Source organism: Brachyistius frenatus, unplaced genomic scaffold (assembly GCF_029030835.1).
Source record: "Brachyistius frenatus isolate BFR_SWC_R1_liver_20210118 unplaced genomic scaffold, ASM2903083v1 Contig_242, whole genome shotgun sequence".
Classification (NCBI taxonomy): domain Eukaryota; kingdom Metazoa; phylum Chordata; class Actinopteri; family Embiotocidae; genus Brachyistius; species Brachyistius frenatus.
In genome coordinates this window covers 497,652-520,513 of record NW_027210841.1, presented here as the reverse complement: position 1 = coordinate 520,513, position 22,862 = coordinate 497,652, and the positions used below count along the sequence as shown (strand labels likewise).

General features: G+C 44.8%; 3 protein-coding genes across 3 annotated transcripts; 1 reads left to right on the top strand and 2 right to left on the bottom strand.

The window, feature by feature from the left end:
* Positions 1-249: 249 nt before the first annotated feature.
* LOC138633941 (zinc finger protein 502-like) lies at positions 250-2,598 on the bottom strand. Its single transcript, XM_069720482.1, has 2 exons — positions 2,333-2,598; positions 250-1,680 (listed from the first exon to the last, which is right to left on the bottom strand). Exons 1-2 carry the CDS (start codon positions 2,502-2,504, stop codon positions 632-634), a joined length of 1,221 nt encoding a protein of 406 aa, XP_069576583.1. The 5' UTR covers positions 2,505-2,598; the 3' UTR covers positions 250-631.
* Positions 2,599-6,640: 4,042 nt separating this feature from the next.
* On the bottom strand, positions 6,641-15,794 carry vcpip1 (valosin containing protein (p97)/p47 complex interacting protein 1). The gene is given in 4 exon segments (XM_069720474.1): positions 6,641-9,388; positions 9,391-10,095; positions 10,615-10,701; positions 12,974-15,794. Coding segments are annotated over 4 exon segments (3,579 nt in total). The 5' UTR covers positions 15,651-15,794; the 3' UTR covers positions 6,641-9,278.
* A 2,784-nt stretch (positions 15,795-18,578) lies between these two features.
* On the top strand, positions 18,579-22,837 carry LOC138633937 (zinc finger protein 3-like). The gene is made up of 3 exons (XM_069720476.1): positions 18,579-18,838; positions 19,614-19,844; positions 20,489-22,837. Exons 1-3 carry the CDS (start codon positions 18,676-18,678, stop codon positions 21,718-21,720), a joined length of 1,626 nt encoding a protein of 541 aa, XP_069576577.1. The 5' UTR covers positions 18,579-18,675; the 3' UTR covers positions 21,721-22,837.
* Positions 22,838-22,862: the final 25 nt, after the last annotated feature.

Here is a 22,862-nt window from a genome sequence, read left to right as displayed (position 1 = left end):
AAGGGTATTTTTGTGTCTTTATTATGCAAACAAACAAAAAATAACAGATTTAAAAGCAAATTTCTGGCACTACAAACACAAATCAAGTTTTTAAGTAAGAAATATATAAACTGAGAATAATTTTTTTTTATCTTAACATTATTTAAATAAAATGACTAAAAGTAGTCAAACTACAAAGTTTATTATTTGTCTGAGGAATACAGCGATTTAGAAATAGATATAACATTAAAAAATAAATACAACAAAATGTGTCTTTTTACTTTTTATTATGAACGCACCATAAAATCCCAAAGTGTAACTCGCCGCAACCATGGCAACGTTACACTTCCCCTTTTCTTTGTAAACGTTTTTCCACGCGTTCGCATCAGTGAAGACTTTTAACGTGACGTTTTCCAAAAACACTATTAGTGAAAAAAAAGAAGAAAAAGATGCAGAACTGTTAAAAGTAAAAATGCAATGAGCTTTCTGCTAAAGATTCCTCCACAATCAAGACAACCTTACACGGGTTGTGCAGTCTGATACAGATTGAAACCTGATTTAATAATAAAAAATAAAAGTTGAATTAAAAAATAAAATAAATAACATTATGATTCATAAGTGCTTCCGGTAGAGAAAAAGTTCCCCGGGGTCGCTACGACTTCTCCCCCGCGTGAGTCCTCGTGTGCTTTTTCAGGTGCGACGTCTGGGTGAACCGTTTGCCGCAGGTGTCGCAGGCGTAGCGCTTGTCGCCCGTGTGGATCGTCATGTGCCGTTTCACGTGCGCCGTCTGCGTGAAGCGCTTCCCGCACGTTTCGCAGGAGAACGGCTTCTCGCCCGCGTGGTTCCTGGCGTGCCTCCGCAGGTGCGCCGACTGCGCGAAGCTCTCGCCGCAGGCGTCGCAGCGGTACGGCCTCTCGCCCGTGTGCGACCTGGCGTGGCACTTCAGCGCCGAGCCGTGCTTGAACCGTTTCCCGCAGGCGCCGCAGAGGTACGGCTTCTCCCCCGTGTGCATCCGCATGTGGTACTTCAGGTTGGACGCCTGCAGGAAGCGCTTCCCGCAGGTGTGGCAGGGGTGCGGCTTCTCCCCCGTGTGGGACTTCGTGTGCACCTGCAGGTACGCCCGGCTCCGGAAACCTTTCCCGCACCACGCGCAAGGGTACGGCCTCTCGCCCGTGTGGATCCTCGTGTGGAGGGTCAAGGAGCCCCTCTGGTTGAAGCTTTTCCCGCACGTTTGGCACGAGTACGGCTTCTCGCCCGTGTGGATCCTCCGATGTTTGTCCATGTGGGACTTGTAGTCGAAGCGCTTTCCGCAAACGTCACATTTTAGACGCTTTTCACCCGTTTGGGACGCGACCGACTCGTCTGCGTTGCTCCTGAGGCGTCTCTTCTTCGGCTTCATCTCGGCCTTTGCCCGCCGGCCTCCTTTTTGATCTCGGCTCTCGGCGACTAGAAAGCTGCGATCGCTGTCCGGTTCCGGGTCGCTGCGGTCGCTTTCCTCAAAAGTCGGAGTCCCCGTGAAGGTTTCCGTCTCCAGCTTCAGAACGAGCTGCTCTCCGTCCCGACCGAGTTCCTCCTCTTCCTCTTTGATCTGCGGAGGTTCTGGTTCCTCCCGGTCCAAACCGGAGTTCCTCTCCTCGTTCCAGAGCTGAAGGTCTGAGAGAAACTCGTCCTCCTCCTGACAGACGTGTTGCTGTGGGACGTCTGGAGGGACGAAAAGACGCGAGAAGAAGGTTATTAACGTAAAGACAGAAACACACAGTTGTTGTTGTTGTTCTGTAGTGCATGTTGATGTCAGTTTTTATTATATTTATTATTCTAGGGCTGTTTTTATTTAACCTTTTGCTGCTCTTATCTACTCATGTATTCATTCATACTTTTATTCATCCCGTTGCTGCTTTCAGTTCGTCCGGTGTTTAGCTTTGTGTTTATTACGCGGGTGTCTTGTTTTGTCTTTTGTTTCTGCTCTGCGTAGATAAACATCGTCTCATTGTACTCGTTTTATTTTTTTTTTAATTTTATAACAATAAAGAATCATTCATTCATTCAAACTCTTCCTGCTGTCAGGTTTTTGTGTTCCTGTAATTTGGTTAAGAGACAGAGCTGTTTTGAGTCATTTATATACTTTCAGTACCTTTGAAGAGTAAAACATTTTCAGAGACTTGAAATACTTCACATTAAATAAGAAAACTGTAGTCTGAGAACTTAAATCAGTGTCTCGGGTGAAGCTCAACGTCTCCAACTGCTCCGCCCTGACAAAAAAAAAAAAATAAATAAATAAACGTGACGTAGAGCTCCGATTAGGAATCCTACACGTGTTCAATTGAATTAAAACCGTCACCAGTTGTTCACGGACCTGTTCGGTGTGACTGCATCTCCGGTTTCCAGGTGATTTCCAGCAGCCTGCGCTGCCGGTCGATCTCCGCCTCGTACCGGACGATGGTTTCCGCGAAGACTCCGAATATTTCCTCCGCAGCAGCTGTCAGTCGGTCGCTGATAAACTCTCTCAGATACTGAACCGAAGACATATTTACACCAACGACTGAAATATTTATCCGCGATGCGACAGACAGACAGGACACAGCCGTTTTCCGCGAAGTCCTGCACGTCCACCGAGTTTAAAACCACGACCGCCTTTTTCCTTTTGTTTACTTCCGCCGGCTGTCACACTGTGACGTTCCGGAAGAGCCTTATGAGTTCACTTTCTTTTGGTTCCGCCTTCAATTATGACTGGGGAATTTGGTTTTCATACCTGTGTTGTAACACCTAAACAATAATAATAATAAAAACTAATATGATGTGAAGGATTTTTTTTTTTTCACTCTCGTGATTCTGGTTTAAAGGTCTAAATTCCTTATCGTGTTGACGACACATTTTTGCTGCTAATACTTCTGTACTTTTATTTAATAGAGACTTTTACATTACTTAAAGGATCTCAATGTTTCTTCGCACCACCGTGTTGCTATACTAACGTGGCAAATGCGTGCAAACTCACACATAAAAACATATCCCATTTAAGGCGCCGAATGTTTTTTTCATTTGTTCAGAATGATTAGATGTTAGTCATTATATTTGTCTAATATTTGAAATTATTCAATAATATCTTTGACTAATAAAAAAATACTCATATAATCTCAAATTTTCTATTGTCGGCCCGGAACAATAAAAAAAAAAAAACATTCAGAAACACTGAAAGATGGACGACAGAGATAAACATGATTTTGTCTCGAACACAAACGAACACTTTCATTTTTTTATAACAGACAAACAGAAAAAAAAATAAAAAAAATCTGTCAGTGACGACAAAATACAAAAACAAGTGAAGGAATTGATTTTATTGTTGGGGTTGAAAATTCATCACACATGCAAACAGCGATGTCGAAGCCGTGTATCATCAATATTTTATTAGCAAACCAGAGAGAAGTTAACAAAAAAAAAAAAAAATGAACTGATAGGAACTGAACAATCTGTGTTTCTGTACAGGTCCAAATATACTACAATATAAACTATTATACAACTGGATTACAATTCATGTCATTAGTACAGCAGTCACAAAGAAAAACTTCAAGTCTGTTACAGCAGTGTCGTCTGATCTGAGCGAACTGTTCCTCCTTCTGACCGACCGGTTTCCTCTCCGACTGACTGACTGGCGATGATTCGGGTTTCGCGAATATGAATATGCTACGCTAACATTCCCTCTTTTTTCCTCAAACAAAGTGCTAAGTCTTACATTTGTTCACCTCAACGGCAAAACGAAGTGTGAAAAAAAAACAACAACAACAAAAAGAAAGATTGCGAGTCACCTTTTGAAACTGAGATTGTGATTTTTTTTTTTTTTTTTTTTTTTTTTACCAAAACCACAAAAAAAAAAAAAAAAAAAAGGTCAAACTAAAAGATCTTTAAGGTCAAATATGAGCATCTGAGTTACGATAAATGACAGTTGGAGGTAAAAACAGGAGGAACCCGAGACGTAACACAATCAATTTTTGTCAAAACAATTCACAATTTTTAAGGCCTATCGTCGAGCCGCTCTTCCGGCAATATGTTGTCGCCTCAGCAGCGACACGGAGAAACATTTCGTTGGCAACAAAAGCGTAAACGGACTTTCGGTTTTATAATTTCAAAAGGAAATAGTTTTGACACTTTGGGAAACATGTTTTGCTTTTTTTTTTTCTTCCCGATGAGAAGATTAACACCGCTCCCATGCCGTCTTACACGTCGGGTGGATTTGGTGATCTTTGGCCCCGAGCCAGTTTTTCCTGTCTTTGTGCTAAGCTAAGCTAATCAGCTGTTGGAGAGTGATGTCAATCTAAACGTTCAACTCTCAGCAAAAAATTTAAAAAAAAAAAAAGAGAGAAAGTAGCGAGAAAGAATCTGTATTTCCCCAAAAAGTGGCGCGAAAAAAAATAAATCCAAGATTTCTACACGAGCGTCCGATCACAACCTCGAAAATATTCGGGAACGACGGCGAATCAATTATTCAGTCGGTTTTCCCGTAAACACAGAAGCTGCGTCAAACTCTTCAGACTTCTGGGAATTTTTGGTTCGATGAATCACAAAAGAAGCTGCTGGTTTTTTTTTCTTCTCCGAAATGAAATCACATCTTTCTCTGCCAAAGTTCTCAGTTCAAAGAAATGCAAACCTCCTACAAACGCTGCCGGACATTTCTTAAGTTTCTTTTCTGTGGTCGTGAAGAATACTTCTCCCGACAGAAAATACAACATATAACGTTGAAATTTGAGATAAATTTGAAACGAAACTTGAAATACAGACAAGCAGGTCGTTCGTGCGTACTGATGAAGACGAGAACTCTTCTAATTTACTGCAGCAGGAAAAGATTTTTTTTTTTTTTGCTCCACGAATTTAGTGCCGAGCTTTGAGTTTTTTTTAATTTTTTTAATTTTTCAGAATTCTCTTCTTTGTTTTGGGTCGAAGACTGAAAAAAAAAAAAAAACACTCACTGAACATCTCGAGGGCCAAAAGTAGGTGAAAATCCCACCGCATGTATGTCACAGTCACGTCAAGGCGTGCAATACACCGGCCAGTCCACTAGAGGGAAGAAAACGTGTCGGTGTCAAAAAGCAGGTGTATTACAGGTATTTCATCACGCCGGGATTATCGAGTTTGTCTTGCGAACTAATTTTGGTCTGACCGCCAGATGTTTTGAAGCAGAACATCGGCGAGGTCCAACGTCTGGATCGGACTTGGTGGTAAAGTGTTCCCGTTCGATTGTCGTGTAGAAAGAGAAAAGAAAAAAAAACTGATGGAGGAACTAATCAATATTATATCCTGATGTATTGGGAATCCTCCCCCTCCCTCCCTTCAGCACTTAAAGCAAGAAAAACAGAAAAATTAAAAAAAAAAATTGCTCTCACTTCAACCCTCTCTCTTCTCATGAACTAATACTGTATCTGTCTGTATCATACAAGAAATATTTACAACTTATTAGCGACAATATATGTGAAACTAGAAGTTCATAAGTGCTGCTGTTGACCTTCATAACCACCACCTTCAATTTCAGTACAATCGAGTGCATCATGTGAACCTTTAAAAGGCATTTTAAAACTCTTTGAACATTTACCACTCCAAAAAAAAAAAAAATTTACAAATAAAAGAGTTCCTATTGTCACACCCCTCCTCCCCCCCCCCCAACAACAACAAAAAACAACCACAACAGTTTAAGACATGAACTGTGCGAGATGTAATTAAACACTAAAGAGATGGAAAACAGCTGCTGCAGAAAGGGGTTAGCATCGTTGTTCGTTGGATTGGAGTGTTTCATAGACCCGTAAATACGTTGAATAAAAAGTACTCGAGTGAGGACACGACCGTCTGCTTAATTTTGGCCCACGCAGCGTCGCTTGCAGCGGCGGGACAGAAAATTCTCGAAAGGACGAAGAGCCGCTGCGTTTTAGTGCCACGTAATTCAGACGCGAAAAAACAAAACAAAAACGCAAAAACAACAAAAAAAAGAAAACAGCAGCTTGTTGTCCGATTCATATCTAATTCGATCCGGGCCGCGACGGAAAGTACCGATGATGAGACGAGCCAAACACGTCAAAATCTTAAAACTTCAGATGCTTTTTGAAGACGTCGCGTTGCTTTTTTTTTTTTTTTTTTTTTAATTTTTATTTTTTATTCCCACTTTGTTTGGCTGCGGAAATGAAGAAAAAATACAAAAAAAATATAAAACAAAAGTCTCATTCTGCCATCTTGTGTTGAGTTTTCTGCGTAAATTGTCAAGCTTGTGACAGCCTATTTCCTGGTAGCAGCGCCCCCCAGTGGTGATTCTGTAAATCCACAGGCAGGTATATAACTTTTACATACTTTTTCCCGTCGTATTTTTCTTTTGGAAGTTCAGTGAAGATTTTTTTTTTGCATAGGACATGAAGCACAAAAGGGCCTGTGGAGAAGTTTACTCAACCAAATATGAGAACCACAAACTGGGTGTTTTTTTGTTTTTTTTAACTACTGAAAACGTTAATCTGGTTTTATCTTTGGCCGTGTTCTGCTTTTTTATTTTAATTTTTTAAAAGGGAAACGAACCGGCCAGCCGCCGGGCCGATGGGGGATGGCGGTAACAGGAAGTCGGATCATTTACGGGGGCAGTTGCGTTTTTGTCGTTACAATGCAAAGCAAAAAAATATATATATATATATATATATTTTCTTTTTTAAATGTAAATCCCACCGAAGCCCCCGTTCAGACAGGATGTGCGACTCCCCGTAAAAATCTAACTAACTTTGTGGAGAGAAAATTGTGCAACCTGTAGCTGATGTTATAAAAAAAAAGAAGCAATTTCAACGTGCGGCTCTCCTGCATTTGTTTTCTACATCGGTTCTTCCGACGGGTCTCCGTGTTGTCGTTAGCTAGTTAACTTCCTCTATTTTCCACCCTGAGCTGATCAAATGCAGGAAAAGAGAACAAAAATAAAAAAAATAACACAGAAAAATGACGTGGAGGCGACAACAAATCACACACAAGACGTCCGAGACATAAATCCCATCTGAACGGTGCTGCGGTTTTTCTCGTCATCTTTTTTTTTTCTTTTCCTTAAAACTGCATTTCAACATGTAAACATGGACGTGAAAGTTTAAAACAAATGACGGGTGATGAATCAGTTTAGAATCTCTTATAATTTTTGATAATTTGGGCCTTTTTTTTATTTTTTTTTTTTAAGCCCGATTAATAAACTCATGCGTTGCCTATTTTTGGATGTTGGAGCTCCACCTGAAACGGAGTTTTCTCCACAAGGGGGAGCTGTTTTACGAACTCTCCCACATGAGCACCTGCTCACCGCCAACCTGCACCGCCTCCGCAGCTCCGTAGGTTTTCTTTCAGCTTTTGTAAAAAAAAAAAATAATAATAATAATAATAACAAAAACAATGAAACCTCTGACGTGATATTTGGAAAGATAAATCAATTTGTTTGATTGTTAATTTAAAAAAAAAAGAAAATTGGGGGTTTATGTTTGTTCGAATGAGACTGAAGAGTCCAGTACAAAGCGAGCTGAAAGAAACCACCGAGAGCTCTGGGTCGTTAATAACTGCTGTACTTTCAAGACAGCGCCACCTGCAGGCAAGGAGTGTTACAGCTGTAATTCCTCTCCTGTGTGTGTGTGTGTGTGTGTGTGTGTGCATTTTATGTCAACAACTCCACGTCTCTCTAACACCGACCTCCGATTGATACTCGAATCAAATTTCAAGTGTTTGCTTCACAAAAACTTTTATCAACAAGAACGCCATTTATTTCCCCTTCAAACATGTTTGAGCTTTTACAGGCACTTGAACATCAGACAAACGCGTCTCTATAATTTCGGTCGTCTCTAGAAAACGGACCGTAAAGTTGACACTTTTAAAACGAAATACTAAACGAAAGCTTTATTGATCAGACGATTTTGTGTAGGCCGATATCGAAATCTTTGGGGGAATCCTGGGAAATTTTCAAGTTAAAATTTGAATCGCTCCATCGATGCCATCTTGTGTGGGAAAAACTAGTTTCTATCATAATCTTTGGCATTTTCACCGTTGGCATTTTCTCGTTACAACAAACACTTATAAGATCTGCAACAGTGGACACATCGCGTTGGACAAGTTTAAAATGTTAAATACATAAAACCTCAAACACACCCAAAAAAAACAACAACAACAAAAAAAACCCACTGATATGAAGAGAGAGAAAAAAAAAAGGCAGCTGGAACACATCTTTAGGTGTCACAGTGCAGTTACTTCTCTTGCCTGTAGGTGGTGCAAGTTTGGTCAGATTCAGGTGTTTCACATTAAAGACGCGGCCATTTTTTTTTTGTTTTGTTTTTTGTTGCTTTTTTTGGTGATCGTTGGAAGAAAAAAAAAAAAAAAATCTCAGATGGAGACGAGTCGAGCAAACGACAGATCCAGACTTTTCCTCCGGACAGACGGACGGTGGGGGGAAAAAAAAAAAAAAAAAAAGCAGAATTCGGTGACGAAGGCGTCGATGCGTACGGAGAGGCTGGTGCACTTTAGCGTGCACTTTGACGGAAGCGTGTTCGCGGCGGCCGGCGGTTCTGCTCCCGGGTGGCAGATTAAGACTCAAGAGGATTCGTCTATCTACAGGAATGCGTCTCTCTCACACACACACACACACACACACACACACACACACACACACACACACACACACACACACACACACACACACACACACACACACACTTATTATTTGTTTTTCTCCCCTCCTCGGATATCAGTGCGTGTTTTATTAAGCGGGAGGATCGGACGTCCGCGAGGTTGGGAATCGCGGGCGACGCGCGGGCGAATCGGCGACGTATCGCAAAGTCGGCCGTTTGCGATACGTCGTCAACTCGGGAGAAAAAAAAAAAAATCGTACTCTGGAAAGGCAAAAATAATTTCTTTCAAAAGCCGGACCGGTTTTGTTTATTTGTTTACCCTGCTGATAAGAGTGTGTCCCAAAAGTGCATACAGAAGTAAACACACGCACGCACACACGCACACACACACACACACACTAACGCGCGACAACAGCTTGCGGTACTGCGACAGAAGTGTGATGTCGGTGCATCGACGATGTATCGCAGACAGCTCGTCGCGATATATCGTCCTCGTGGATTTACCGTCCCGCCCGGAGTCTGCGGCGGCGAGGACGGTCGGCCCGCTCCGGAGTCATGCAGTAAAAAGACAACGCGACATGATGAAGACCAAAGCTTTAAGGATCCGACCTGAGGCGTTATGGCCCACAGATGCCGGCCAGGCGGGGGTGGGTGGGTGGTGGGGGAGGTGGGAGGGGTGCTGGGACTCGGGAGTGATCAGGAGTGATCCATGGGTTCGATGACGTTGCTCTGTCCGGCGTCCTGGCTCTCCATCTCTTCCAGGTCCTCCGCCTTCCCGTCCGGTCTGCTGGCCGCCGCCGCCGCCGCCCCCCCGCGCCCGCCTCCCCGGGAGGTTTGGGGTCGACTGCGGACCCCGGCTGGACCGCGTCCGTCGTCTTAGTCCCGCCAGTCCGCTCCTGGCTGGCCCCGCCCCCGGCGGCGGCGGCGGCGGCGCTCTGCTGCTCCTTCAGGTGCCGCTCCATGGAGGCCTGGATGGACGACACCATCTCCTGCAGCTTCTTCCGCTGCTGCTCCATCAGGCTCGGGTCGAGCACGTGGCCGTCCTTCATGGTGACGAAGCCCGGAGCCATGCGGACCAGCTCCCTGGTGGCGTCCTCGGGGATGTCCGACAAGTCCGGGGGTCCCCGGGACACGCTGGCGCTCAGGTCCACGCCGCTGCTGTGCTGGCGCGTGATCGGCCGGTGCTCCGGAGGGGAGGAGCCGCCGGCGCTGCCCAGCGAGTGGCCTTTGCCCTGGAAGGCGGTGACGCTCTGCAGCTGCTCCTTCTTGCGGACGACGCCGCCGCTGCCGAGCCGCAGCACGCCGTGCGACGGGCTGCCCTCTCTGCTGCCCCTGGTGGCCGCCTCCGAGCGCAGCTGCACCAGCGCCTCCTTCACCAGCTCCTCCACGTCGGGGCCGACGGGGAAGTGGCCGGCGGCGTCCACGCAGAGCTCCAGGCGCTCCTCCGCCGCGTTATAGACGAAGGTCTTGCCGGCCAGGTGAGGCAGCGTGCAGTGCTTCCCGTCCATCAGACCTGGAAGACGAGAAGATCGAAGGCCGTTCAGGAAACCGACACGCGGATTTCGTCATGCGCGTTCTGCTCTCGCTCCCCAGGGAAATGTAATCGATAAAGTCGGGAGGTGCTGGCGGCCATATTTCCTCATACAAAACAAAACCTTCAAAACTTTACGGATTAACCGAGTGAGGCTTTTTAATGACGCCGTTTAGCGCCATCAGCGTGGGCGGATGGAAACTTGTATTCACACTTTTTTTTTTTTTTTTTTGAAATGATATTCTAGAAAATACGGATCGAATTTTGTTTTTGCATTCGGACGTGAAGCCTGACTGATCTTTCGTCGTAATCCGTTTTCAGTTGAAAACCCTTCAAGATAAATAAACAATCTTCAGATCAGTCGCGTCGAAGTGGTTCAACGCTTTTCAACGGTTCGGTCTGCTGAGGCAGATCACTGACGTGTTAATGAAGGATCCCGCGTCGTCAATTTTGAGTTTACAATAACACGTAATTTTAGTGAATATGAAACTAAAAGCTCACCCATGTCTTTCTTGACGATGTTGTAGAAAACGCCGCCCTGCTGGAATAAGTGCGGCAGCTTCTTCGCGTACGACCAAACGTCCTCACCTGGAAATAAAGATTTTTACAGGTTAAAAAAAAAAAGAAAAGAGGATGGCTGATTTTTTTTTTTTTTTTTTTTTTAAATCGTAATTTAAAGGACAAGTTGTCGTTTCTGCTGACCAAACATTTGAATGTGAAAAAATAAATCAGGCACACGAACACAAAGCTCGTACTTTCTTTGCCTTCGCCACTTTTAAAAGTTTCTTTCCATCTATTTGCTTTTCTTTCTTTATTTTAGCTTCTTCAACACACTTTTAAATTATTTTACCTTCTGATTAACTGTAACTTTTATCTTTTTGTCCTAATTTTTAGACTCGTTTTTTTTTTAGTTTCTAGTTCTTACCTCGCCCTATTTTACCACTTTTATTGTCTTATTTTGGTTTTTAAATCTATCTTCTACATTTCTTTTATCTTTGCGTGCATTTGGTCTCAAAGTGAGTTTTTCAATTGTCTTATTTGCCTTTTAATTTGTTTTTAAATTGGCATTTTACTTTGTTCTCAAATTTGTTTTACTTTTCTGGTACACAACTGTCTTGTCTTACTATTTTTGGCCTGTCAATCATCTGTAAAGCACTTTAAACTGCACCAAAATGTACGAAAAGCGCTACATAAATAAAGTTTGATTGATTGATTGATTGATGGATTTGTCTGCTGTCAGAATAAAACACAATCAAACTCTATCATTGACAAAACGATCAATTTGTTTAACATTTGGAGAAATGCTAATATTTTCACTTATTTACTCAGTTTGACGAGACCATTTTCTGTCTCTCTGATTTTACAATAAATATCAAACTACAAGCAGCAACTCTTCACTCACATATGTAGACTGATAACCTGCTTGAGAACCAGAAATAAAGATTTCCCAAAATATATATTTTTTTTATTGTCCTGTTAAGATAAAACTGCTCGACTTTTATATTAAAAATGATTCGATCCGATTAAGTTCTTTATTATTTCCCCGGTTTTAGCTCACCACACTCGCTCTGTAAACACTTCTTACAACCACACCTGAATTCATCATTTAAATTCAACCTGTAACTCACCAAGACTACTGATAAAACGGCATCTTATTTTTTCTCTATTAAATGTTTTTAAATTCTTTTTGTCTAAAAAAAAAAATCTATTTTTTTTTTAAAAAAAGTGCAAAATGATTTTACAAATTGTGACTTTCAGGATGCATGACTGTGCATTTTCTCTTGTTTTGTTTTTCCCTCCTGTTTATATGTGCAGCGAGTCACACGTGTTGAATTCTGCTGCCCGATGCATCTTCATCAGCTCGTGTGGACTCTCAGTCGAGACTCTTTGTCTGGCGATCGGATGCTTTGTTTTTACGTTGTTTTTTGTTGTTGTTTGTTTTTTGTTTTTTTCCTCGGACGGGATGATTATTGAACGCGAGCTGGGAGCTGACAGGAAGCGCAGCGTCAGGCCTGCGGAGTGCAGACGGAAAAAAACAACCTTTCCCTGAATATCGACAGACGCTCTTGTGTCACGCTGCCTGTTGGCCGGCCGATCTGTTTATCTGAAACGCAGCCGCGACCTTTGACTCCGTTGACGCAGGGAGTTAGGGAGTTGGAGAGGTGGAGGGGGAGGGGGGGGAGGGAGTGCCCGAGTCAGCACATTCACATTCACAACACACAGACAGACAGACAGACACAGTGTTTCTGGTAGCGTTCGTGGCAGCCGATCAGAAACATCGGCGCTCCGTCAAGAGTCGATTACCTGCCCGCTGTGGTCCAATCAGAAACCAGCGTGAGAGCTGCACACCTGGACAGGTGACAAGCAGAGTGCAGCTGCTCTCGTTTTTTTTTCAATCCCTCCCTCTCCCTTCCCCCACCAAAAAACAACAACTACACCAGCTGTTCTCCAGCACATCATCTGAGACCTGCATCTCCAGTTCAACTCAAGCAACGACTATTAAAAGATTAAAGAGGCCAAAATTTTTCAACTTAAAACTGAAAAATCATTTAAAATGTGACGCCGGTGCCGACAAAAGACCAACTACATTATTCTAATATCATCAAATGTTAAAGAGAGAAAAGAACCTGTGGACAACTGTGATTGTTTAGACATCTTCAAAATACCTAAAATATTAAATAAATATAAATTTATGTATAAAATTTCAACTGGAGAGGATGTAATAATAAGATGGACTGAAATTAAACTGCTGATTTCAGCAGTAGTAGCACAACCGATATGAAAACTAATTTTTGGTCATTTAAAATGAGAGGTGCGGGGGACGGGGGGACGGACGTGTCACACTCTTAAGTGTTCTTACCCATCAAGGTTGCTAGGAGACAGAGGGAGGACATCTCCAGGTCGATGCCGTCCTGGAGCTCCCTGTTGCTCATCCTGCCGGCCGTCACGGCGTCCTGCGCCGAGTGCAGCGCCGAGTGCGAGCTGGAGGCCCGCGTCATCACGGCGGCCGCCGGGGGGCCCTTGTCCTCGGGGCCCCTCAGTATCTCCACGGTGACGCGGTCGCCGTGCTGCAGCGCCGCCGGCTCGTTCTCCTCGCCGTCCCTCGGCGCCGCCAGCTCCTTGGGCGGGAAGCCGTGGCGGATGCACTGCTGCGCCGGCGGCACGCCGAACTGGTCGGCGATGCTCCGCTGCAGCTCCGAGAAGGTGGTGTGGGCCTGCAGGGTGAGCGTGGCCTGCCGGCCGTCGCTGGTGGTCACGCGGATCTTCTTCTCCTTGCTGGACGAGGAGGAGGAGGAGGAGGAGGAGGACGGCGACGAGGATTTGGTGGGCGTGGCCGGGGCCGAAGAGGAGGAGGAGTTTTCCGGAGAGCCGCCGGGAGACGGCGCCCGTCCCGGGCCCTTCTGCTCCTGCTTCAGCTTGTCGGTGCGTCGCTTCTGAGAGACGAAGGCCTGCTCGCTGATGCTCTGCTGGATGCTGCGCTCCGCCCGGCTCATCGTCAGCTCCTCCTTGTGGAGCGTCTTCGCCTTCTGGCCCGTCAGGATGATCTTGGTGGGCGGCTGCGTGTCGGCCGCCGGCTGGCCGGCGTCGGCGCCGTCGGTGAGGCGCTGGACGTGGGCGCCGTCGATGGACACCGGGTTGTATTCGTCCGGGTTCTTCTTGGCCGTGTGGTGCAGGATGGTGTTCACCACCTTCTGCACCAGGATCTCGCTGCCGAACTCGCCCGGGAAGTGCTTGGTGACCAGCTTCATGGCCACGTCGTACACGTTGCTGTTCAGCGCCAGGTCCGTCTCGTACTGGAACCAGTACACCGTCTCCCGCACCACCCGGCCGCCCCACTCCAGGGTGATGGGGAAGGCTTCGGGGAGGTTGTCGTACTCCTTCGCCTCCCAGTAATGCTTGAAGCCGCACCCGCACTTGCCGCCCTGGGAGCGGGTGTTGGTTCTGTCCCCGTCCAGGTAGACCACCGACCCGTCGCCGCGGATGTGGCGGACCGACGTGCCGTGACACCAGTTGCAGGTGTTGAGGGAGCTCAGTTTGTAGTCCGGGACGAGGACGTCCCTCTGGGGGTCGTAGGAGCAGACCACGTTGTTGAGGGGGAAGCTGTAGTTCTTGTCGGGCCTCAGTTGGCCGTGCGTGGTCTTGGCCAAGGTGTAGAGCTTCCCGCCGGGAACCAGCCACTCCGGCGGCACGTGGAGCTCGGAGAGGGCGCCGCAGATCAGGCAGCGGTGCAGCCGGTTCTCCATCACCGACTTCTTGGCCGCTTCCGTCACCTCCTCGGGCTGGATGCCGATCACGCCGGTCCGCCTGTACACGTACTGGTGCACGTCGGCCACCAGCGACGGGTGGATGCTGTACTTCTCCATGAACACCTCCTCCATGGCGTTGACCAGCCTCATCAGGTACTTGTCCTGCAGGCTGCGGTCGCCGCCGATCACGCAGCTGCCGTCCGACTCCAGCTTGATGTACTTCCGGATGAGCTCCTGCGGGACGCCCCAGGCCTTCGGCAGCAGGCGGGCCGCCAGCTTGGGCAGCACCGTGTTCTTGATCCCCACCAGAGGGATGTAGTGGTTCCTCCCGGAGCTGCTCCACGCGATGCAGATGGGTTTGTTGAGCTTCCCGTCTTTGCCCCTGCACTGCTCCTCGGCCACCAGCCCGGGCAGGAAGGTGGCCGAGTAGTCCCCGGAGCTCCTCATCCCGCTCAGGGAGTCCAGCAGGACGATGGGCCGGTGGAGGACGTTGGCCAAGCCGAATATGTGAATGTTGCGCAGCCCGAGCGGCACGCCTTCGGGCGGGATGAACAGGGGGTCGCACTCGTTGATGATGTCCTCCCACTCGGCGGCGTCGATAAAATCCTGAAAGAGGGCCTTGTAGCGGTCCAGGTTCTGCTTGAAGTTCTGCTTCAGGTTCTCCCTCAGCGCGTGCCAGAACAGCTCCCGGCCCACGAGCGCTCTGGACACGGCGTGGACCAGGCAGTGCCCGTCCCCGTCCACGTGGACCGGGATGAGACACTCTCTGTTGCCGTTGGCTTTCTTGACCTCCTCCAGGGTGTCGTGGAGGTATATGAGGCTCCCCGACCGGTCCTTACCGTAGCCCATGGTGGAGACGTGGTCCGGCTCGATGAGGAAAGCTCGGTCCCCCAGGAGGGAGCAGTCGAACATCTCCCCCTGGTTCATCTCGCGCAGCAGCTTGGCCTTGCCGGTTTGTTTGTCCATGCCGTACCTGGTGAGGACCGGGGACAGGAGCTTGCAGTGGTAATTGGACAGCCCCATCACCTTCACCAGCTCGGTCCCCTTCTTCGGGGCCCCGGTGACGCCGAGCAGGGCGTTTCTGAGCAGATTGTGGAGCACGACATCTGGATCCGTCACTTCTTCGACATTTAACAGGTTCTTCTGCTCGTGGCGTTGGCCGCACTCCGTGCACTCGATGCTAACGGAGCCGTACGCGGGGAAGAAAAGCCTCGCCTGACATTTCGGGTCTGGGCAGGTACCAGACAAAATACGCTTGTCTTTTTTCTTTGAGCTCTGCAGCAGCGACATGTCGGGCGGAGGGGGGACGAAAAGAAGCTGAAACTGTCTGTCAGCTTCACAGGACCATGATAGTCAAACTCCGGCGAGGCTGTCAGACGAGCTTTGACTCGGCTAACGATAGTTATTTGCCAGAATAACACAAGAACAACACGGAAGCGGCTGGTTTTTTTTTTTTTTTTTTTTTTTCTCTCTCTAGCGACTGACCGTTGCTAAACGTAATTACGTCATGACGTCAGATTGTGGGACTTGTAGTCGTTCTGCGTAATCGCTTTGGAATATTTACGCATTAGATTAAACGTAAATAAATCTTGGCTTATTTATTTGTTTGGTCGCGATATCATTCAACGGAAAACCCGTTCAGTAAATTGGGCGTTTTTTTTGGTTACGTGATTAAACTTTGAAACCTTACGGTTCACTTGACTACATTACCCACAATGCAACACGCCGCAGCGACGTTTTGTTGTGTAAGGAAGTCAAATCCAACAGCATCATGGCAGTTTGGGCTGAATAGGATTGTTTCGCTGCGTGTCTGTGTGTATTAAAAAGGACATTTTTTTTGGGGGGAGGGGAAAGGAGGGATCCGGTTGCTTTTACAGTTTTGTGGTAAACTGTGGTTTGCATTGTTTGGTTGATAAAAGTAGCTCAATGTCGGTTTGTCGTTGCAGACAACAGGAGTTCACCGGTGAGCTCAGCTGCTGAACCTGCTGGTTCATTGGCAAAAAAAAAAAAGTGCTCTTTGAATATTAATCATATTTTAATGAATAAACAAATGCTGCAACCTACCGGAACACACTGTGTGATTTTAATACTTCTTTGTCTACGAGTGAATTCAGACGACTCACAGAAGCAGAATAAAGGTTTTATACAATATTCAACTTGATTTTTGATTAATCTTTCATGTAATTGATCCACCAAACGGCATATTTCAAGATTACTCTGATTAATACAGCCTGATTGGTGCCTCTGGAAAAAAATAATAATAATTCAGATTCAAAATGTGCAAACAGGGATTTCAATGATTAAATATAACGCATTTTTAATATTCTATTTTTATTTGTATATAATGTGCAATTTTTAAGGTTTTTTTTGTATTTAATATTTTTTTACTACCTCTATTTTTATTCTGGCATTTGTATTGCTTTACGTTGTACCTGTATATGCTGCTGTAGAGCAAATAAATAAATAAAGTATCTATCTTTATATCAGGTTATATACGGGACCGCAGATAAATCTGAGGATTTGCCAGATTATTACTCGGAGAGCCAATAAGAACACAAAAAACAAAGATGTGATCCACAAATCTGTTTTCAGTTAGTGGACTTTCTTCTCTAATCTTTCTACTTTTGCTGAGATATTACATCAGTCGAACACTTATTGAAATGAAAAGCCGTACGGTTTGGTGGAGCTGTGACCCGACCACACGCTGCTTTTCTGTAAAACACCAGGAACAAGCAGGTTGTTTAACCACTTGTTTTAATCTTCAAAAATATGTTGTATTTTAAAAGCTTATTTAAAAAAAAAAAATTATCATCCACTGTGTCAAATTATCATCTGAAAACTACCTAAAGCTGTAGTGAAGTATAATAGTGGAGCGGAGGTATAAAGAAGCATCAATACTCAAGTAAAGTACTTAAAAATTGTACATAAGAACAGTAATTGTACTTAGTTACTTTCCACCAGTGACTAATTTCACTAGTGAGCTATTATAGTTATGTGGCCTGTTGTCGGAGTAAAACGTTACTCTAACTTTAGCATTCTCGTAGAAAACAGCATGAAACACAAAACACGAAACAGAGCTTATAGACTGAAGCACTGACATAATAACAACAACAATAATACAAAATAATACAAAATGTATATACAGATTATTTTTCAAGCAAAAAGTGCTCCCCAAGGTCAGACAATAAGAAAATGTACATAGCAGCAATGTAAATGTGCATATCCATACACATACAAATAGCAAACATATACATCTTTTTTTTTTTGCCTCTATATACACACACACATATCAAAAGATGAAGACTTCCAGTGACAGAATTAAAATGCAAATTAAAAGCACCTCGACTTTGACTGCTGGTTATTCAGACCGATGTTCCCAGACTAAATGAAATAAATTATTATTTATAACTGTGAGCATCATCTCCCAAAAGTGGAAGAAAAACACATTATAGATGACAATATACATTAATCAGTGTCTCTATGTATGTATGTATTATAACAGTAAAGCTTTATGACTTTAACAACACCCCATTCTGAAGTTACAGTCAAACTGTGTTCATCAAGGCATGACTGATATCAAAAGTCAGATTAGTACACGTGGCCTTAATTTTAAATATTTAAGGGGTGGAAGGTAACTGTGTACGACATGATTGTCCTCAGACGGCTCAGATTACAATTAAAATACACACATATTAAATCTTAAACAGTTCAGTTTAATAAAAAAACATATTTTACTATATAACAGCGGCAAATATTAGACTTTGTACTTGAAGCACATTTTGTTGGCAGCAAAATATACTTTGTTGAAAAATATTTATTATATGAAAATTTTCAATACAGTCCCAACATATGACGTTTAGTTCAACTATCTGTGAGGGCATGAGGCAGGTAAAAATAAAAACAAAACAAAAAACTCCAGCAGCTGAAAGTTGAATGCGGAACGAAAAAGTTCACTGAAATATCTGCCGGAACTTCAGTGTGGCATCCAGGCGGAAATAAAGAAATAAAAGTGCGAGCGCGATACAGTCCCGAAATATGACGTCTTAATTAAAGTTTCCGTAAGAGTATGAGGCAGGTTACAAATAATAATAATAAAAAAAAGAAAATCCATCTCGAACAGCAGTTGGAAGTTGAAGGCGGAACTAAAAAAAAAAAAAAAAAAAAAAAAAAAGTTAACTCACCAACCCCTGCCGGGACTTCAAACTGTGACACCCCAGGAGGAAGTAAACAACATAACCGTCTCGTGCACCTCGTAGAATACGGCGATGTTGTCGTATTGCAGATAAATATTTCAGCGGCTGGGAGTAAAAAAAAAATGTCTTCGGTTCAACATTTGAGAGATTTTATCAGCGAGCGACTAACTGCTGCTGCGGAAGAAATATTCACCGTGTTTGAAAACACCATCGTCCGGTACGAGGAGGAGATCGCACGTCAGCGCAGACTGCTGGGTATCACGCGAAAACCGGAAATAAAGTCTGGTCTGTAAAAACTTATAACGGTCTTAATGTGTTGTCGGATCAGAGCTTCTATTTTACTTTTTTGTTGTTGTTGAGACTCACAGGCTGGAAGACATAACTTTTTTTTTAATTATTTTGTTTAAATAAACCTTTAAGGAACTCATGAAAACATGTAGCGAGACACAACAGACAGCAATCTCTCTTTCTCCCCTGAATGTGCTGATCTACTGTAAACAAAACCAGAATGTTTCAAGAAGTCTCTCCCCCGTATGAAGGTTTTTAGGTTCGCATGAAGATTATCAGAAGTGCAGTTCTCACGCGAGGGTGGGGGGGAAGAGACCATGCATAAAAAAAAAGGGCACACTACTCAGTAGAGCTTTATTGAAGTGATGCTTGTGAACCCAAATGCATTTGTTAAAATAAACAGTTGCCTTTGTTGTACCCGAGACCCCGGCTCTTGTGTCACAGTAATTTACCTGACATATTTGGGGGCTCGTCCGGGATTAGTCTAGAAATAGAACATTTCCTATGTACGACTCCGAACCCCTCCTATATGTATGGGTGACCTTTGAACTTTTACGTCCCGCAAGGGGACATTTTATTATATTAATAGGAGAGCTTTGGTAGTTAAATTCTGAGCACAAATTAAAGCTGCAGCCATTTAAACAGTATTAACTTGGTCGTCCGTCCGATTTGTTGCCAGTGGTTAAATTTAGACTATAATTTATTTGTTTTGATTTGTGTGTTTTTATATGTTATTATATTATATTACATTAGCGACCTTGTTCTCCTCCAGAACCTCCACAGATTAAAGAGGAACAGGAGGAGCTCCCCGTCAGTCCGGAGGGAGAGCAGCTCGAAATGAGGCAGCAGACTTATACCTTCATGCTGATTCAGTGTACGTCCAAATGTGAAGAAATATTCGGAGTCTTCGCCGAAGCTGTCGTCCGGTCTGAAGAAGAGATCGATCGTCGGCGCAGATTGCTGGATGTCATCCTGAAACCTGAAATAAAGTTACACAGAATAGGTCTGTACAACGTCAGTGGTCTCGATGGACTTACGAATGAATATGATTCAGAGAAGGAAAATTAATTAATAACTGCAACAAATAGCATAATACAAGGAGGTAACCCTCATTAAATCCACCAAACCGCCTCAACTGGCTCCTTTCAACAAGGAAACCTACAGTTTGTAAAAGACATACAGGAAACCGACTTAAATTCTTAAGACTGTAGAATTGGGAATTTTGCATTTCAAAATAAAAATAAAAAAATGTCTGATTGCGCATCGTAATTGTTACTGAAAGTATAAATGACTCGAATTAAAAGCAATCCAAGTTGTAATCCGTTGGTACAGAAGTTTGATTTTAATTAATTTTCACAACCTGAAAATCAGATGAGAGGCAACTTAATTCATCCTCCGAGAAACGTTCGTCAAAAGACGTAAAGCGTGTAGTAGGACACAAACGGGAAACACGACAGCAGAAAGATAAGTTGATTTCATATGTATTATAATGTATTGAATGGTAAATTTCACTCGTATGTGAACATTCAAAATACTGTAGAGCTCTGCTTTTGGTTCAAATTCAACTATATTTAAATTTTTGTTATTTTTTTTTTTCAATCATCAAATTAGTAACCTTTCTCTCTTTTTTTTTTTGCGTCCCACCAGACGTCACACAGCAACATGTCTGTAAGGAGGAGGAGGTTCTCTGTAAGCAGGAGAGGAACTCCAGTCTGGACCAGGAGGAACCAGAACCTCCACAGATTAAAGAGGAACAGCAGGAACTAGAACCTCCACAGATTAAAGAGGAACCGCAGGAACCAGAACCTCCACAGATTAAAAAGGAACCGCAGGAACCAGAACAGCCACAGATTAAAGAGGACCAGGAGGAACCAGAACCTCCACAGATTAAAGAGGACCAGGAGGAACTCTGCATCAGTCAGGGCGGAGAGCAGCTTGAACTGAAGCAGGAGACTGAATCCGTTGCGGTGACTGTTAATCATGAGGAAAGTAACCACAGTGAACCAGAACCAAACAGCGACCGGGTCCTCTCTCGCAACTCTCCTGTAGCCGCGATGCAAGATCAGAGAGGAAACCGGCACGTTGACTCGGGATCAACTGGAAACGCAGAGCGGAAGCCAAAGAAGAGACGCCACAGTAAGCACGGAGACGACCGTCCCGCGGAGCCCATCAAATGTGACCTCTGCGGAAAAGTCTTCACGAGTCCCACTCACCTGAGGTTGCATCACATGATCCACACGGGCGAGAAGCCGTACTGCTGCGAAACGTGCGGGAAGACCTTTCGCCACAGCACTCCCTTCGCAGTGCACGTGAGGATCCACACGGGCGAGAAGCCGTACTCGTGCGACGCGTGCGGGAAGAGCTTCAGGAGCAGCGACAAGCTGTCGGTGCACGCGAGAATCCACACGGGCGAGAAGCCATACTGCTGCGACGCCTGCGGGAAGCGCTTCGCCGACCCGTCGGCGTACAGGCGGCACGCGGCCATCCACACCGACGAGAAGCAGTACTTTTGCAAAACGTGCGGCAAAGCCTTCAGGCACAACAACTCCCTGATGTGCCACGTCAGGACGCACACGGGCGAGAGGCCGTACCCCTGCGACACGTGCGGGAAAAGGTTCATCAACCAGTCGAAGTTGAAAAGGCACATCCGGACGCACACGGGCGAGAGGCCGTACCCCTGCGGCACGTGCGGGGCGAGATTCAAACACACGACGACGCTGAGAAATCACGTCAGGTCGCACTCGGAGGAAAGACCGTACCCCTGCGACACCTGCGGGAAATGTTACACCCACACGCAAAAGTTGAAAATGCACATGAAGACGCACAGTCGGAGTCCGAAAACATCGGCGGGGAAAAAGTCGGCGGGAAGCCGAGCTTGAAGAAATATGCAAGAGTTCATCCAGGCTAGGTTGATCTTTTTAAACTTTTTTTCTAAATATGAAGTGCCTTCAGACGAGGCTTGTGTGAATTTCTTACAGGGATTTTAAAGTGCGACACATGTAGGGCTGAGTATCAGCTTTATGGATATCGGTACCGACGCCTCGACTTTGATACTTTTGTTATTTTACTTCAACAAAAGTTTTTTTGATACAAATTTTAAGAAATCTATGCCAAAAAAGAAATTCACTTTCACGGTGTGGAACAAATCTTACATGCTGTTTAGAGGACGAGAGCGTAAAACAGGTTGTTTTTGTGTAGCTGCAATTTGATCAATGTTCCCTCAATGCCCTCTGCGAGTTATCAGAGAATGATAGCTAGCCAACCGTGCACAGAGAAACCTTCCCGTCATTACAGCACGTACAATTTAGAGATATGTTGCTAAAAAAAAAAATGTTTTGAGACGAGGGAAATAAGACAATCTAATGCAACAATCACTGAAACTGATTTTTATCTACGTTGGCGAACCGTTCAAGCAAGATGCCGATGAGATTTACTGCTGCCTTAACGTTAAGCACAAGTTACGCGTTTTAAAATGTATGAATGTAGTCGGGGTGTAAATGTTTTTGCACTGAATGACTAATTTTTGGATAGTAGATAGCATTATGGAGTGGTGCCATAAAAATATTGAAGTCCGGTACCCAGCCCGAGACATGTACATTACGCGGGCTACAAATAATAATCGGTCTGTGCAAGAAATCGCAGTAACACTTGCGCAATACCCGAATTTTCACCGTACAAACGACCAAAACTTGAGGAAAATCTTTTAGTTTCACATAGCGAACATTAACGGATTTTCTCTTGGACATGTTTGGAGGCTAAAATGTGAATTACGTGAGTAGGATTATCCTTACTTGCTAGCACAGTTACAGTTAAGAGTGAGACGGCATGGCCGACGAGTTACTGAGGGTTTAACGGTAACGACTCCACTGGGACTCACTCCGGGGTGATCGGGGCCATTAAGACCGAGCCAAAGTACTTTTATTTGGAATCACTGCTACTTTCTTCCGTTCCGTCAACCGATGCACCCAAATTAGTGTGCTAAAGTTAACGTCGGCTGTTTTTTGTTATTGTTGTTGTTGTT